Source organism: Misgurnus anguillicaudatus, chromosome 22 (genome assembly GCF_027580225.2).
Source record: "Misgurnus anguillicaudatus chromosome 22, ASM2758022v2, whole genome shotgun sequence".
NCBI classification, from domain to species: Eukaryota; Metazoa; Chordata; class Actinopteri; order Cypriniformes; family Cobitidae; genus Misgurnus; species Misgurnus anguillicaudatus.
In genome coordinates, this window is record NC_073358.2 from 42,942,501 (window position 1) to 42,961,060 (window position 18,560).

The 18,560-nt window shown below is 37.0% G+C and overlaps 1 protein-coding gene across 5 annotated transcripts in view; it reads right to left on the reverse strand.

The window, feature by feature from the left end:
* LOC129439808 (protein unc-13 homolog B) overlaps nucleotides 1-9,777 on the reverse strand; it is a 73,028-nt gene extending 63,251 nt beyond the window's left edge. For 3 of the 5 annotated variants that reach the window (XM_073860249.1, XM_055198626.2, XM_055198625.2), the window contains exons 1-2: nucleotides 9,282-9,774; nucleotides 2,505-5,091 (exon numbers count right to left, since the gene is read on the reverse strand). In XM_073860249.1, coding sequence (XP_073716350.1) covers nucleotides 2,505-5,001 — 2,497 coding nt within the window. In that variant the 5' untranslated portion in view covers nucleotides 5,002-5,091; nucleotides 9,282-9,774. Of the gene's footprint in view, nucleotides 1-2,504; nucleotides 5,092-9,281 lie in introns of all 5 variants that reach the window. The other 2 variants (XM_055198627.2, XM_073860250.1) reach the window with 2 other exon arrangements.
* Nucleotides 9,778-18,560: the final 8,783 nt, after the last annotated feature.

Consider the following 18,560-nt stretch of genomic DNA (forward strand, 5'->3'; position numbering starts at 1 on the left):
TGATCTAGACAGAGTTCATAAATGTTTCATTGACATGGATTCATAATTTTATAATGGCTCCTAAATTATGCCTACACTTTAGCTTTCATGTCAGGTTTGTTTTCAATTCAATAAGTGTAATTAGTTTGCCCTAAGCCTGGGGAAAAGGACTTGTTTAACACCCAGCAATGTGCTTGCCAATCCATCTGCAAGAAAGAACCAAACACTTACTGACTACCCAAGATAGCAGTATCTCCCTCAATAACATCTGTTTTGTACAGAAGAAAAAAATCACACAGCATATCACTGGTGAAACGTTTTCAAGACACATTTGATAAGAGTTGCAAAGTTCGGGAATTTTGGAAATATTTAATTAAGAACTCAAAAGGAAATTATTCCTGAATTTGGGGTAATTTATAAAAACCATCACCCTCCTCGACAAAAGACCCTCTTTATCTGCATGCCACAATTCCCATATAATCCAGTGTAATTTCTATGGAAAGTTTTCATAATTCCCAGAATTTCGCAATCCTACATTTGATGCGCATTCGACTGACCAACTACTCCTATAATTGACCTATGGCTAAGCCACGCCCCCTCCACTCACTCGGACAAACAATCAACATTCGATGATAGGCACTATGGCAGCTGTCACAGTAGGAGACATTTCACAGGAGACAATTGATGATTTTGGAGACAAAAAGACTATATGAAGAGTTTCGTTGCAAAACGAGATAAATCCATTTTTTAACATTTTTGTCAAAACATGTTTATTATTATGTAATCATGTTATTATTTTGTTTTACGGTGCTACTTAGCTGTATTTTTTAAGTTATGAAGGTTTAAATCAAAACAAACCAACTGCAGTTGCATTGATATTAATTGGAATGCACAACCAAAAAACGCGATTTCTGAACAATTAAAAAAATGGTGGTTATCTCGTTTTGCAACGAAACTCTTCATATATCATCTCAAAGTCACCAAAAGGGCTTTAACTATGCATTGGAGGCTTATATTAAAGGAATAGTCCATTTTCTTAAAAGAAAAATCCAGATAATTTACTCACCACCATAGCATCCAAAATGTTGATGTCTTTCTTTGTTCAGTTGAGAAGAAATTATGTTTTTTGAGGAAAACATTGCAGGATTTTTCTCATTTTAATGGACTTTAATAGAGCCCAACATTTAATACTTAACTCAGCGCTTAACAGTTTTTTTCAACCGAGTTTCAAAGGACTATAAACAATCCAAAACAAGGCATAAGGGTCTTATCTAGCGAAACGATTGTCATTTTTGACAAGAAAAATAAAAAATATGCACTTTTAAACCACAACTTCTCGTCTAGATCCGGTCGTGATGCGCCAGCGTGACCCCACGCAATACGTCACGACGTCAAGAGGTCACAGAGGACGAACGCGAAACTCCGCCCTAGTGTTTACAAGTGTGTTGAAAGTGGACCGTTCCTACGTTGTTGTATGTCAACAAGTTGTGGTTTAAAAGAGCATATTTTTTATTTTTCTTGTCAAAAATGACAATCGTTTCCATTAAAATGAGAAAAATCCTGCAATGTTTTCCTCAAAAAACACAATTTCTTCTCGACTGAACAGAGAAAGACATCAACATTTTGGATGACATGGTGGTGAGTAAATTATCTGGATTTTTCTTTTAAGAAAATTGAATTTTCCTTTAATAATTTTATTGTTGAGAAGTTTGATGAAAAGCTTCAGCTTCAGGCAAAAATTTACAGGTCACAGTGTAAACGCAATAAAACGCATCTCGTTGCCATCATGATCAAATTAAATGTGGTCTAAGTTGCATACGTTTTCAGGGCAAGCCTTTTTACCATCTTTACCAAGAGTATCTCTCCATTAGTTTGGTGCTACAGTATTTACATGAATCATTCAGCACAACATTGCTATAACAAATAACATTTGTTATCTCGGTTATTTACAGATACGTTAATGAAGCTAAGTGACATGATGTACAACGCAGCTAGAAGCTAACGTTAACGTTTTCTAATGTTAAAGATAACATTCAAATATGTTGTTGACATAGCTTAGAACAGATGTAGACATCCTTCTTTAATTTATCCATGTTTAGTTGGTGTTGTGGTCTACCGCATAACTTAATCCAGAGCACACACTTAACGTTATCTCTGTTGAGATAGTAAAGAGTAAAAAATACACAACGTTGCCCTGCCTCTCAGGATACCTAGTGTCGGAGTTGCATGTACCCCATGCACACCGTTTGACCATTTTAAACTTAAAATGACAATACAAAATATATAAAAACGAATGAAAACTGACTATCTGCAATGCATTTCAATGGACTTGGAAGCAGAGAATGTCCGAGCGCACTGTGATTGGCTCATCACGTTTGGGGGCGTGGCTTAGCCATAGGTCAATTACTTTTTAATGGAATTAAATACACCACTACCTTACTAATAAGTTACTGAAATCACAAAAAACTATGCATATCAGTGAGACACAAAAAAAGTAAATGGCTTTGGGCTCCAAACTCATGTACCTGGATTAAAATCATCCTCAGAAAATGTTGACATGGTCACCATACTGAGGTGTCTTCTGGACTCTCTTTTCTCCCTCAGGATCTGCTGGAAACTCCTGAGGCACTTCAGACGACGTGCATCTCTCTGACTAAGCTCTGCTTCACTACTACCAACTTCAGAAGACGACTCGGTAGGAGTCTCTGTTTCTTCTGCTAGGGTTCTCTGTTCCTCTTCACCTCCTAGTTCCTCATGTGAAAGAGAATGTGGGACAATATCTGTGCAGTCAGCACTTGTGAGATGTTCAGATGTATCAGATGTATTACTCGTGGGTCGGTCCATCTCTGATGATTTTGGATGCTCTGAATCCTCAACATTACGCTGGTGAGGAGAGTTATCGCTCTGTCCTACATTCTCAGATTCTGGCTTTTCTTGAGTAGATATGTAATCAGGTATATCTACAAAGCCATGGTCTGTATTTGTGGATTGATGTTGCTCGGAATATAGAGTTTGTGAAGTCTTCACACAGGATGCCTGTTTTTGAGATGCCTCTCCATTTGGCGTTCTGATATTAGGGACATTTACTGCTTTTTGCCTCCCACATGTGGATATGGGGGGATTGACCTCTCCAGGCAAAGCACAATTAGTTCCATCTAGCTTCTTTATTGCTCCCCGCATAGCACTTTTAAAGTCAAGAACTGCTCTGCCAAACTTTTTTACGTTAAAGGCTACATTACTGGCATGAATAGATTCAGACTCGAAATCAGGGACATTACAGAGTAAAGTGCCTTCATATAGAAGGTTCCTGTCAGTTATTGATGTTTTACAGGAATGCTCAACAACCCCACATTTTATTGACTCACTTTTAAAACCAATATTAACTGGGCATTTATCAGACAAGGAAGATTCACAGACATCTGCTTTAAATCCAGTTGGGTTGTTATTTAGACTCAATGATTGCTCATTGACCTTTTCGTTTTCATACATGGCAGCAGTATAATAAACAGAGCTCTGAGGACAGACCTTGGTGCGATTATGGCAATCCAATCCAGGCTCTCCTGGGAGCATATCATCATCGTAGTGCTTCAATGTCTTCCAATTCTCTGTACTGCAAGTACTAAAAGGGGAGTTGCAGTGCTTTCCAGATAGGATGGATAGCTGATCTGAGATGTTGACGGTACTCGCAGCTCTCAATTCGTCCCAGTTACCCACTTCACCTGTGCAGCACTCCGCCTCTTCAAAACTTCCTTGTCTGCAGCAAATATCTTCTTCACTCCATCCAATCTCTCCACTTCCAAAGTGTTTTAAAGCCACTGGGTTCCAGCTCTGACTTTTAATCCCAGTGCTGCCATGCCCAAGGGTCACCTTTTCTGGATCAGACTCGGACTTGGAACTTTGACCTGAAGAGGGTGAGCTAGTGCTTGGACAGTCTTGTCCATCCTGGCGCTCAAGGTAACCAAAGCTTAGTTTCCTTCTCCCTGTACCTTGATGTGCTTCTGACCTCTGATCAGATGCTTCATGTGCAAATAGAATTTGTTCACTGCATTCAGTTTCAGCATCAGCAAATGTGGACTGGGAACTTACTGACTGACATACACCCCCAAATGCAAGCCCCTGGCTTGGCAATTTCTTGCATTTTCTATCAAGAACTTTATATTCAGAGAGTATATTAGCACAGCTACTAGAGGATTCAACCATGTAAGGCTTAGAACAGCTTTGGGTAAAGGTATTGTTTGATTTGTGATGATGGGAGGTACCATCAGTTCCACCAGTTGCCCCAGGCCAGGTCTCCACACCAGATTTTGTTCCAGATCTCATGCCTTCAATCTCCATTAGGACAGCATCCACACAGCTGGACACCTCTTCAACAGAACCACGTACAGATGACAAGTACTCTCTTAAGTCTGAAATCTCCTCTTGAATTTTGTTGATCCCTCGCAATTCCTTTATGATGTGTTCAATGATAGCACTTGATTCTTCCTCTTGATAGTCCTCATTATTCCCCTCCAAAATTTTATCCTGAATTGTCATATTAAACCTGTATAGCAAAGAGTCTGTCTGTCTCTTAGACTCCCCACCAAGTCCCCCCCCTGGTGAGATTTGGTTCTGACTACTGTTGTGCTGCAAAGTACAAGGAATCTTAATTCCTCCCTCTTGATTTAGCTCCACCTCCCCAATGCAAGGTGCTTCAGAAACTGCTCCACGAACATGCCCATTTGGAACCTGAGGTGAAAAGCAAACCTCTGCTGAATCTAATTCTCTCCTGTAGCAATTCTGCAACTTCTCAACATCTTCTTCCCCATTTTCACCCTCTTCTTCAATTCCAGCATTGTAAAGCTCAGAATGTTGGACACTATGATCTGCAGAGCCCTGGAGGAAACGGTGAATTTTCCCACGTAACACCACAGCAACTCTGGGATTAGGCTGCCTCCTTTTTGGCACCCCAGTTTTCTTTTTGGGTCTGGGATATTGAGGGACTCCTGTGCTGTCCTGTCCATTGCAGCGATTCCGTGAGAACATCTCTGATTGTTGTGGTTGAAGGGACTGGGGAGGGAGAGGCTAGCTCTCTCTGCTCTGAAGAGAGCCTCCAAAAACTCCTGAGCTGTGGAGCTGAATCACATTACACAGGGTCGAAAGAAAGCATTTGAGTAAAAGGACATGACGAATGAAGAAAAAACATGAAAAAAATAAATCCATACCAACATTAATTAAGGGAAAGTAAACCCCAGTTGATGCACTTACAAGTTCAATTTCTTGGTACGTCCCTCTCTTATCAAAGTGTTTGTACCAAATTAAAGCACATTTTGATTAATGGCAGGCAAAGTATGCATGTTATGTGTCTAAATATTGTGACAATTTGACAGCAACACCAAAATGCATTCAAATATTCACAACTGTAACTGATTATATCTTATATCTATATCTATTTCCACTGTGAAAGCCACATTTCACATCTCTTCATAATTTAAGATTAAAAGCATGTACACTTACATTAGGGTTTCTTCAAGTTTCAGAAAGTCAAATTTAAATAATTTTAAGACCTTTTTGAGGCCATTATGAATTAAATTTATCACGACAATGAAGTCAAATTTGCTCAATGGGGTTGAGGGTCTGGACTTTGAGGGGGCCAGCAAGGAAAATCACATAAATCTCCACATGCTGGCCACCACATCCACTGTGTCTTCAATATGCACTATAAACAATTAAATAGAGCCATTATGCGAAGATTTAGGTAATTTTCCTTACTGCCCCCGTCAGGGGTCCAGACCTAGACCCCATCAAGCAAATTTGGGGCAAGTAGGAAAATAAACTGCACTTGTACAATCAAATAAAAGTATTTGGTTTGAGTCATGGGATAACATTACGGATGAAGTTTTGAGGAAAATGTATTCACATTATGCCAGAGAGATGTGCTGCTGTAGTTGCTGCAAAAAGTGGACATACTAAATATTAAAGTTAAAATTGGATAAAAACAGTAACCCTCACTTCATCTGATATTTGTTGTGCTTAGTGCGACCATCATTACGAAATGAAAAAGTTATGGAGGCAAACATTTTTTCTTCAGATTTTCATATCTGTCAGGTCTTCTTACAATTTTGGCCACCACTGTATATACACAAACATACAAAGGCTCACGCATGCCACAACTATAATAGAAAGGCTCTTCAGCAGAACAATTACAGTTAAGTGGATTTGATAACAAAATAACCCCAAAAATACATGAAATTTCAAAAAAGAAACGTAAAAATACTGAGAAGCAACCATAGTTTCCTTGAAACAAAAAACATAAAAACATAAATAAGTGCAACAGATGACCAAATAGTGCACTCTCTCTAATCCATGGCAACAGCCAGCAGTAAAATGCATAAAAATATGCATACAAACTAGTGCTGGGCATTGATTAATCTAGATTAATCACATACAAAATAAAAGTTTTTTTTGCATAATATCTGAGTTTGAGCTGTGTGTAATTATTATGTATAAACAGTTTAAACACACATATATTCATGTATGTATTTAAGAAACACTTACATGTGTATATATATTTATTTATATTTTTATATATTCAATAGGATGGCTTTGAGACATTCTATGACGTTGTGCCGGTTGTGCGTATATTATATATAAATAAAAATTATATAAAAATGAAACATAATATTTACACACAGCACAAACTCATATATTATGCAAAAATACTTTTATTTTGTATGAGATTAATCTAGATTCATCTATGCCCAGCACTAATACTAACATATATAGGGTGAATTTAGGTACATTAGGTTTCACCAGTCCTCTCAATGTCAAAAAGTCTACATATATTCACCCTACATAAGGTTGCCACGGAAAATTTCAGAGAACCAAAAAGAATTTGAAATTTAATACAAAAATTGAATCCTTAATTATCTGAAATTAATGTTTTACTTATCCTAGAAATGTTCATATTGTTTTTTCTTAAGTAACAGTGTTTAAGCTGAGCTGGAGAACCATGCATGCGTAAATTAAGCAGAGAAAATGTCATGTTAGAGGAAAATCATGTGACGCAGGTACAGTAGCTATGGAAACCATGCGCTACCTGCATTAAGGTTCTCAGATTTAAAGATTTCTCCAAATACACATGGCAATTACTTGCACATATCCTGCTTTTTCCTTTGTTGATGTATTTCTATTATAGTATCTATTTTTTGTATTCTATACTGCGTTTCTCCTCACTTTACCACTACTGTTATCTGCTCCCACGCATCAGAGAGTATTACAATTTAAACGAGACGATTACACCAGCAACAACTTGTAGAGTCTTGTGGATATGAAAAAGGTGTGATTCTGGATTGAGTCGCTCTTATTATGTGACTGCTTATAGACAAGCAGACAAACAATAGTACCTGAATAAATGATACCAATTTTTTCCAAAACATTTTTGATACAACTCGAGATTATGGTTGCAAACATGTTAACTTCAACTCTTAATCCCTAACTAAACAATGGCTAACATTACATTTTTAATTACTTTTTCGTCTGTAATTTACTTAATTACTACTTAGAATGCACAGAGCTTACTGCTCGCAGCATTGCACGCTGCTTCTCGTTTTGTTTGTATGTATGTAGCATGCATGGAGCATAATAACTGCTTGCAGGTGTGATAAAAGCCAAAGGTTTCAATTTTTTTTTTTTACAAAGCTTTTAACCCTTATCATTCTGCTGTCACTACTGTACATGTGGCCTTGTTACACCTTATTATACAATTCTTCACATTAATCTCTGCAGTTCGCTTTCTTATAATCTTTTCATCCAGACAAGTCAAGTGGTGTGACCTTTTAATCAAACCTAATACATAGCCTTTAAAAAAACACTTTCTCCACATGATCCACTGACTGTCCTTGGCAGATCTATTCATCAGCCATCTACAGAAATGGATCTTTTATTTTGTGTATACTATAAACAACCCTGTCAGCATTCAGTGCACAAAAAATCCAATGAGAACAGCAACACATAACAGCTTTGGTACGAACGAGATGATTTTGAGCATCGCTTTGAGTGCTTATTGCACACAGATATTCTTAAATTGCAATCTTATTAACTTGCATTATGCAATTTCCAGGCATCGGGTGCAAGGTGCAGCTCTGCTATAATGAGAACATCAAATCAAATCTTGGAAAGATACAGTAAAGTAAACGTGATGGTAAAATAGTGTACTTAATATATTTCAAACTCAATAAGAACTGTAGTGCATTACCTCCTGCTGTATCCAAGCACTCTGTTAGCAGCGATTACAAGGTCTTATTTCAGGCGCTCAACACATGGGTCAAAACTAAACTCACTTACACATGCGAAAATACAGTGCAGCCAAAGGCAAGATCATTTTCCTTGACTCCACATTCTGCCTGCCAAAGCCAAGACTACTGATCAGTCTGTTCACAGTAGATTGTTCACGAAAAGGTCATATTATACGTACATAGAAGATTGAGAGCTTGGCATTATAGGAGACTGAAACATAGTAAATAAAGCTCAACATCTACATCCACCTCTCTGACAGCTGATCGATAAACACAACAGCTGTGATGCGGGGAGTCTTTTGCATGGACCAAGTAAAAATGTAATCTTCCATATAGAAAGTTAAATCAAATCGTGGTATTGGATCAACAACCTGTTGCCACCATATAGCATGCCAGCTGTTTACGTCTATATCTGAATTTCTTAACAAACACTAAAGAGTTTTTAAAGAGTTCACCCCCCAAATTTTTTTCCTACTAATAATATTTATGTGTCCTGTATTAAAAGTGGAGCACCAAAACAGACCCTTAATCATTCAATTCATGGTCTGATAGCTTCAGAATTATATATAATATAATTTATATATATATATATATATATATATATATATATATATATATATATATATATATATATATATATATATATATATATATATATATATATATATATATATATTTTATTTTTTTATTTATTTATTTATTTATTTATTTATTTATTTATTTATTTATTTATATATTTATATATTTATATATATATATATATATATATATATATATATATATATATATATATATATATATATATATATACACACACACATAATTTTTTGCAAACTCCTCTTTTAAATTACAGTTACAGTCCAACTTATCGACCAATTCAATTTGGCACCTTTGATAAGAGAGGGAAAGCTAAATTATTTGATTATTTCTTAACTTTACTTAATCTAAATATCACTTTGGAAAAATCAATACAGCACATTCTTGCAAGATGTGTTTAAATTTTTTTAAGAAGTAAAACATCAAACTTACCATCGAAGATACACAGATCAGTAAAACCACAGGTGTGTATATAGGCAAAAAGTGTAACTTTACCAAAACAGCGTAATTAAACACAAGAATCCATATGTCGATTTCCATGTACGAAGCCCATAAGACACGGGCTGATCAAGTTCAAGGATAAAATAAATGTCACAGTGATTATGACAGCATCTTCCATCAAGCCAAAAGCCCACATCCTCCAGACCTCCGTGCAGCTTTCACGATAATCCAACAAGTTAACTCAAAATGATAACAGTAGCTGTCGTTCTCTATTATTCACAGTTAAATAAGTCTTTGTGGTCTTGACAAGCTCCTCGCCGTCATCTTCACCGTTAAATGAACACAGACACACTGCAATTCATTCAAATCTAGAGGCAATTCTTCCTCTTAACACGCGTTTGTGTCACTCCTATCCACTCCTATCTCTCCTATATCTCCCTCCTACACTCCTCTGGCTTGTTGCTAAGAACACATCCACCCTCAGCTGTGTGTATGTACTTTTACCAATTCTTCTCTCTCTCTCTCTCTCTCACTTCACTTCTCCATCCATCTGTTACTCTCTCTTTTCCTCCCTCTTGCGGAGAATCGTGCACACTCCATCTCTCCTACAACTCGGTCTTATTTTTCTCCCTATGCAATCATCTTGTCGCTGGGTCCAATGTGTTGCAACACGCATGCCACAGATGTTTCATGTCATTTTTGGCATTGCTAAATTGTTATTATTAAAAAAAATTCTTAACCTCCTAAGACCTGGTGTGTCTACATCAAGGACATCACAGTTTTTGCTGTTTGCACCATGATACTTAATTCTGTGTAACTGGAACCTGTTACACAAACGTGGACAATTGCATGGCTTCATGTTCAAAAAAGATATTTGGTTATTATATTTATTGGTTCTTTCTAACCCCAAATAGCTGGAAGGAATGTCTGTATGTTGTGATTGGCCTGAATACCTCTGACGTCAGCCGGAAATGTGACGCTCCTTACCATGTTTGAAAGATTCGGTCACAATGCAAAGCTAATAGGAGTTAACTTGCAGGCTGTGAGTCCGAAGCGGGAGGAATTATGATAATGTCGGTCTTGTCTACATCACCAATCCTAGAAAGCAACTGTTGCCTACAATTCGTGTGTTTGTTGTAGTACAAGAAAGGAGATTTTCGTTGGAGACAATAACTCTCGTTATTGTTTACTTTGGGATTTGTATCTTTTGCATATCGTTAATGTACTAATACACACTTATACACCAAGAGAAATCTAAAATCGTGAATCGGACGATTGGTGCTGCCAGCTGATTTCTTTAAGGGCTATGTTAGTTATATGTCTTGTTTCACTCTATGGTCTTTTTCTTCTCTAATAAAAATGGATTTGGGGAAAAATATTTATGTCCACACCTAACCAACGGCAACAAAGTACCAAAGGCTGTGAAGTTTTGGGCTATGTCTGGGCTCAAAGTTGCCCTGACACACCAAACAGATGGCAGAACATATTCTGCATGTGTGATACCCGTGAGGTATTTATTACAGAATGTATTAGTGTATTTTCTGGACAATAAGTTGCACTTTTTATATTTTGGCCAGTCCTGGAAGTCAAGTGCGACTTATACGTTGAAATTATTTTACATGAACCAAGAGAAACCATTACCGTCTACAGCCGCGAGAGTCCGCTCTATGCTGCTCCTGTATTTATGTAATTCAATGAATTCAGTGATGCGGAATAAATTCTGGAACTTTTTGAACTTTTTGATTTGGCTTGTCGTGTGATTTAGCATATTCAGCCTCTCAGGTATGCTCTGTATGCTATTGTGTATCGTGTAAATGACTGTTTATGTCACTTTAACATGTACGGGCACTTATTCAGCCTGCTGTTCTGTGCTATTCTTTAGTTGAATAACTTGCTTTTCCAGATTAAATGTCTGTTCTTCGGCTTGGATTTTGTGAAATCATTTTCTAAATAAATGCGACGCATAGTCCAGTGCGACTTGTGTTTTTGTATGTTTTTTCCTCTTGCTGATGCGACTTATACTCGAGCGACTTATAGTCCGGAAAATACGGAACATGTGTTGCGTTTCACCACTATTTGGTCCCTATATGCAGTGTTCAACACTCCCTAATACCTGAGCACGGGATATCCATTGAAGTAGACTTCACTGACAAAAATCACTTATTTGGAACGCCGTAAATGTCATCAAAGAAAAGCAACCAGCAATATAACAAATAAATATTGTAATTAGGGCTGGGTATTGGCAAGGGCCTCATGGTACAATACATATCACAATACATCGGGCATGATACAACGTATCATGATATGATACAATTCGTTGCGTGCTGCGATACATTGCAAAACTTTTTTTAATCAAAAATGTAACAAAAGAGAGATGAAAGTGCTTCCACACGTCGGCTTTGAAAGCTTTCTGCCATTTTCTCACTCGCGCTAACTTCTGAGACATTGGCCGAATGGTGGTATATGACAGACAACTGGACAGTTACAACTACAGCAGCGGCGGAGGAGGTTGTTTGACGCACACAGAGTTTTAAAAATTTTAAATATCGATAGTAGACATTGAAATACCGATACAATATCGCGGAAAAATGTATCACGATAGTTTGCTGTATCGATATTTTTTTTGCACAGCCCTAATTGTAATGTCCTTTACTTTCAAATTTAAAACACATAATAAACATCTTCAAAACACGTTTCTTATAAATATAATCACAACTTGTGTTTATGATTTTGTATATTTATTTGATTATTGCAGCTATTAATTGACTATTAACAAACTTCACACATTACATGAAAATTAGAACGATCGAGGTCCACAAGCAGATATTCTCTCAGATTTTTGGGAGGGGAAAATCGGGGTAAAGTTGGGCTAAATATCCAGTAGTGTGAGACATAACATTTCTCAATTTCTAATCACCACCCTATCAAACACTTCCCTAGGTGTCAAAACTACAGATCTGGTTGATCATCCACACCTTCTAGTGCCATCACAGCTGTAGGAATATACATAGAGAGGTACAACTTTGGAGAAGTGAAAATATTTGGTGACTTTCACCCAATGTCATTTTGCAGGTCTTTGATTTTGTCCTGTTAGTATTCAGTGCATACCTCTATTAAAGAGTCAGAAACACATCCTCCTCTGCCATCTCTCTAGGGTTTTTTTTTGTTGTAGGAAGACTATTGTAATGGGCATAGTGATGAGAAGTCTGAAGGATATTAATGTCCGTCCGGTCCAGAGTATAAATAAATATATCCTGTCCTAAATTAGAAGAAAATGTAACAATGGCCTACATGTACTGGTCTGTGTTTCATATGTTATAGTTTATGCAGTCTAAACAAACAATTGTGTCTAAAACCTAGTAAAGGCTTGCCCTACTGAAAAATCCAGCTAAGACCAGCATAAGCTGGTTTTAGCTGGTTTAATGTGGTTTACGCTGGTCCTCCCAGCCTGACAAAGCTGGTCATGCTGGTGGGCCAGCTGGTCTTCCAGCCTGACCAGCTAAGTCCAGCTAGACCAGCTTAAAAAGTGACCAAAACACAGCTAGACCAGCTTCCTACACCAGCAAAACCAGCTAAAACCAAGCTGGAGACCAGCTGGAACCAGCTCACCAGCTTGTGCTGGTCTTGGCTGGATTTTTCAGTAGGGTGGTCATCACTACTTATTTCAGTTATGCAGTTACTATTAGTTTTTTAGTAGTAATTTAGTAATTAAATTAAAGCCAACACTGATGTCTTATTTCCGATAATAACCGGCATTTAGAGACAATATGTTAGTGACTTTACCACAGTTACAGTAAGTGCCTTTAGTAGGCAAAGTGAGTAATCATTCTTAAGTTGAAAAAGTCATTTATCATGTAATAAATAGTACAGAAGATGAAACTTCTGGGAAGTATGCGATGTTGTGACATTGCTCACCTTCACCGTTCAGACAAAATATGGAATTTACACAATGAGCATACAAAAAAACAAACATATACCTCTATATATCATTCCACTGTTGAAAAATCAGCCATAATCCCATGGGACAAAACTGATCCCTTCTCCTGTTCTCGAATACTTTCATGAATAAAAAAATAAATCATATGCTTAGGTCAAGGATGTCCTAACGTAAACGTTAACAAAGCTGTGATTTTTGGCACTGTTTGTACTCAACAGCAGCACTCTTATTATGCAAAAAGGTTGTTTGATGTACAGATGGAGGCTTGGATTAAAATCTTGCCTGCCAAGTAGCTTTTAGACAGACTGCTTAGCATAAAACACCGGATGTATAAACACACTATTATAAAAAAGCCTGCATTTAATCAGCTGATTTGATATTGATGTTGTATGTTGCTGTATTTACACTAATAATCATTGCTGATAGCTGGGGAGTCGTTGCCCAATGATTAGAGAGTTGGGCTTGTCACCCAAAGGTCGCTGGATTGAGTCTCACAGCTAGGAGGTTGCGACTGAGGTGCCTTTGAGTGTGTGCGTGTATTTACTACTCACTGGGATGGGTTAAATACAGAGGTCACATTTCAAGTATGGACTACCTTATTGGCTACTTGACAATCACGTCAAATTTACTCAACATTTGTTTATTTTGATTATTCATAATAAAATGAACCTTTTAGGTCTTTAATTATTTTTTTTTTTGTGACCTAACTATGGTAGAGTTTTGTGATGATGGGTCATGGCTACAAATGAGTTATTGAAATTGAATTTTGCCCTTGAAAGTCCCTTAACCGCAGATTACCGCAGCAGGACCATTCCTTCAATTAGTTTACTGCAGCTTATTTTGAAGGAGAAAATGCCTGCAAAATGAAAGCTAACTGTGAAGATAAATGTGTCTTTGTAGGAGCCGTTGTAGGGACAACATTGTGTTTACAGTTAGTAGTAGATTCATTATGCGTCTGACAGCCATTGAAAACCCAGCGAAAGTCCTTTTTGAATGATTTATAAAATCTTCTTAAAGAGGCCATGGCATGAAAATCTGACTTTTTCCATGTTTAAGTGCTATGATTGGGTCCCCAGTGCTTCTATCAACCTAGAAAATGTGAAGAAGATCAACCCATTACCTTAGTTTTGGTAAACCATTCTCTACAAGCACATGAAAAAATAGGTCGTTGAAATTTGGCTCTCCTTATGATGTCATAATGAGCTTTGTTTTAATATAATAATACCACCCCTTAATCTGCACTATCCAACCACAGCACTGCCATTTAGTGGAGAGAAAACAAACAAACCACCATCATTGTGATAAGTGTTTGAATTTCATCAGCTCATTTGCATTTTAAGGACACACCCAAAACGGCACATTTTTGCACACACCTACAAAGTGGCAATTTTAACATGCTGTAATAAACTATTTATATGGTATTTTGAGCTAAATCTTCACATATCTGCTCTGGGGAAACCAAAGATTTATTTAACATCTTAAAAAAGTTTTGTGCCATGGCCCCTTTTAATGTAAAGAAAATTCTGGGAAAAACATAACCTTGAAATCTTTAAATATATCATGTCAAAGATTGAAATCAATGGTAAATCAATGACTGAAATCAAACTTTGATGCACCAATTCTCAAAACTAGATTATGAAAAGTATAAGCACTTTTACACATTCCTTGAGTACAGCACACAATCTGATTTCATTTTACCATTTTAAAGCTACAGCTACAGTAGACGACAGATATTAATGGTTACCACATCATCGAGTAATTCTAATTCATATTCATTGGACTAAAAAAATAAAAAGGCCAATTTCTGTCTCATTTGTTCTGTCAGTTCACCTCAACAAAATAAACAGACGCGTGCCTAGCATTCAGGTAGACAACAAATTATCTAAGTCATTAATTCCTTCACTCCTTTACAAAACTGCCCTCCAGAACCAAGAATAAAACGTGGCTTCATTTTGATAATGTTTATAATTATTTAACTGATATTTACCCAACATAACTAATGTCTTTGAATTAACCTAGCCAGAAACATCACATGACATTCCAGCATTTCAAACTAAAATAAATACACATAAGGCGTCAAATGGCGGTATCATGAAAACCATGCAACAATCAAGGTTGTGTTACCATAGTAATCTTACTTAGTTGCCATGGCAAATTATTTCTCATTGAGGATAAATAGCCATTTAAAACAAAGAAACGTGGTTTACTAATTTCCAGCACTTCCAGATAATCTGAGTTATAGACTTTTTGACTTTGGCCAGCTGTTCATGATCTTCAGAGACGGACATACAGTACTTTTAAAAACCAGAAAAAATATGGTCATAGTGTCTGTGACATCACTTATAGGTTTGTGAAGAGCTTTTTTATAGCTTAAAGTAGGCTGTGCCTTCCGTCAACATCTTGAAAGCGCATCAACGTGCATCACTCGTAGATAACTGAAAATGGGCAAAGAGGCGGGGTGTGGGTGGAGCTGAGGTGCCTAGTTGCTAAAACCACGCCCGCCTAGCTCGGCAGTAGTGACAACAGTGGCAGTTTACCTAAATTATGCAGAACATTAAGGCTTAATATAATTTTAATGGATCAGTTACAAAAAAATCCACACCCCTCACAGTTGTCATGAAGAGCAAAATTAGCTATATAGACTAAAAAAAAATTTTTTGTACCAAGCAGTAAACATATTTATTTCTGCTGTAAAGTTGGGCATTTTAACACAGGCCTAAATCTATAGGATTGACTCCCTTTTGGAGCCAATCTCTAGCAGCCAGTCAATGAATTGCAGTTTAAAGGGGACATATCATGAAAATCTAACTTTTTCCATGTTTAAGTGCTATAATTGGGCCCGCCGTGCTTTTACCAACATAGAAAATGTAAAAAAGATCAACCCAGTAACTAGTTTTGGTAAACCATTCTCTGCAAGCATGTGAAAAAAATTTAAAATAGGTAAACTGAAATGTGGCTCCCCTTGTGATGTCAGAAGGGGATAACAGCGCCCCTTAATCTGCACTATCCAACCACAGCTCTGCCATGTATGTGGTTCGTCATTTAAAAATATGTGTTTGCCGCATCATCTGAACTACTGTATGTGCATCATGTGTTTTGTCAAAATAAGTGCCTGCTGCACACTCGTCTAAAGGGTTTATGATAAAAGTGACGCTCGTGTTTGCCAGATACTCGCCTAATCTCATGTGTAATCATAGCTTACTGTTAAATTAGGGTCTTTTGTGAATGTGTGCGTCTCTTTTATCATAAACTGTTTCAACGTGTGTGCAGCAGGCATTTATTTTGGCATGATGCACATGGGTCACATGATGCAACGAACACATCGTTTGGAATGACGAGCAACACACGACACTCCAAACACATATTTTGAATTTGCTTCCTCAGAAGAGAAGTCACCAGCACTGGTAACTTCCATGTTGGCTTCACGACAAAGACTGGAAGGTCGCCCCTTGGTTAAAACATATGCACAACATGCTGAGAAACACCCCTAACCATTCAGATCCATTAATAAAGAAAACTTACAAATACGTCAAATATAAAGCGTAAAAGGCACCATTTAATCTGTCAGAAGAAAATGTAGTGATCATTTGGAGCCGAGTTTCCCACCCAATACTTTCCCTGTCACAGCCTTCGTCTCAACAGAGCAATCAGCCTTTAGTTCAGATCACCAATAACCATCGGCCCTCCCTATAGCAGCTGCACGCATGTGAAGACGCAGCTGGTGTAGACTGTAAACATCAAAGTGGTAAACAGACTAAGATTTGTATGAGAAGCTTCTGGTTTAGAAGGACAAGAAAAATGGTTTTATTTATTTTGATTAAAAATATTTTGGTTATTAATACAAAAAATGTTTTCTAGCATCTGAGGAATACAAAAACAGTTGATCGGTTTTCTTTGTCTAGTGGTAAACGCTCAATAAAAGGCATTATTGTTATGTTTTCACTCAAATCTATTCATATGCGACGATCGTTTTTGCACTCTTCATTTCTGAAATAACAAAACCGCCCAAACAAAATAAATAGTGGAGAACAATGAGTTTTTAGATTGAAAGTTTAAGATTTAAACTGTCCCTGAGTTGAAATAATATAATTTTTTAGAATGAAAATATAAACATTTAAGGATTTTGAAAAATGAAAAAACAAAGTAAACTTTAACATTATGAGGTAAAATTTACGACTTTCTAGGGAACTTATAAAACCAACATTTATCACCATTGATCATGTTAACTTTTTAAAAATTAAAAAAGGTAGAGAAGATTTGTTGCTTTCATTATAACTCACAAAATCGGCAAGGAAAGCAAGAAAATCTTCAAATTCCTGTTTATGTTTATAATATAATGTGCAATAACTGCTGCATTTTTAATATGGTGTACACTAAGCATCTTTCTGACCCCTTCTACACATACAGACACACATGCGTATCTCAATGACTGAAGATCTAGGACATTCAAAAAACAACAGTGTAAAAATCGGACATGTCAACTAAGCAAATTGACTGAGACACCGCCAACTGACCTCGATAAAACTAGTTACATGTGATTCTTAATCAACCAAACAGCAAGAAAAGTGCAGTGAACCAAAAGGTAGAGATTACTGAAAACAGAAAAATTGGAAAAGGGGCAAAGAGTACAGAAAATGATAAAAAATGTGAGATTCAATTCCTCCTACCTCATGCAGCTTAACTTTCACTTTACTGATGGCCTTCAACCACCGCAGGCGAGAAGGAGAAAAGAGAGGTGGGCAACCCTCATAGAAACTGACAATAAGAAACAACAGTTAAATAGCGCACATGTGATGTAATTAACTCTTTCGCCGCCATTGACGAGATATCTCGTCAATCAAGAGAAAACGCTTCCCTGCCATTGACGAGTATTTCCGACTTTGCGCAATACCGCAACCCTTCCGCAACTTTTTAAAACCGGAAGTATTGCCCTATGGCAAGCGGATGCATGTCCGTGTCTGTTTTAAAGATCGCTCTGAATGGGAACTCTATGAAAAGTCTGTTACAAAAATGGAATTATCTCTGCTTTTTGCTGTGTTTTTGCAGAAACCTACCCATATTCAAAAGCTAATTACAAAAGAACTACTGAAGGTAGGATGAAACGTTTTTTTTTTTTAAAGCAGAGGGTCTGTTTTTTCATTTGGTATATTGTATGATTATATATTTAAAGAAGAACATTTTCTGGAAGGCATTACACTTTTGTGAAAATCATGAAAAACGCTGGCGCTGGCTGGCAACTTTTTTTTTAAATGCTGGTGGCGAAAGAGTTAAAGGACATTTGACGGGAAACAGGAAAAAACAGGAAGACACTACTAGTCAAAGGCAAGAGGTTA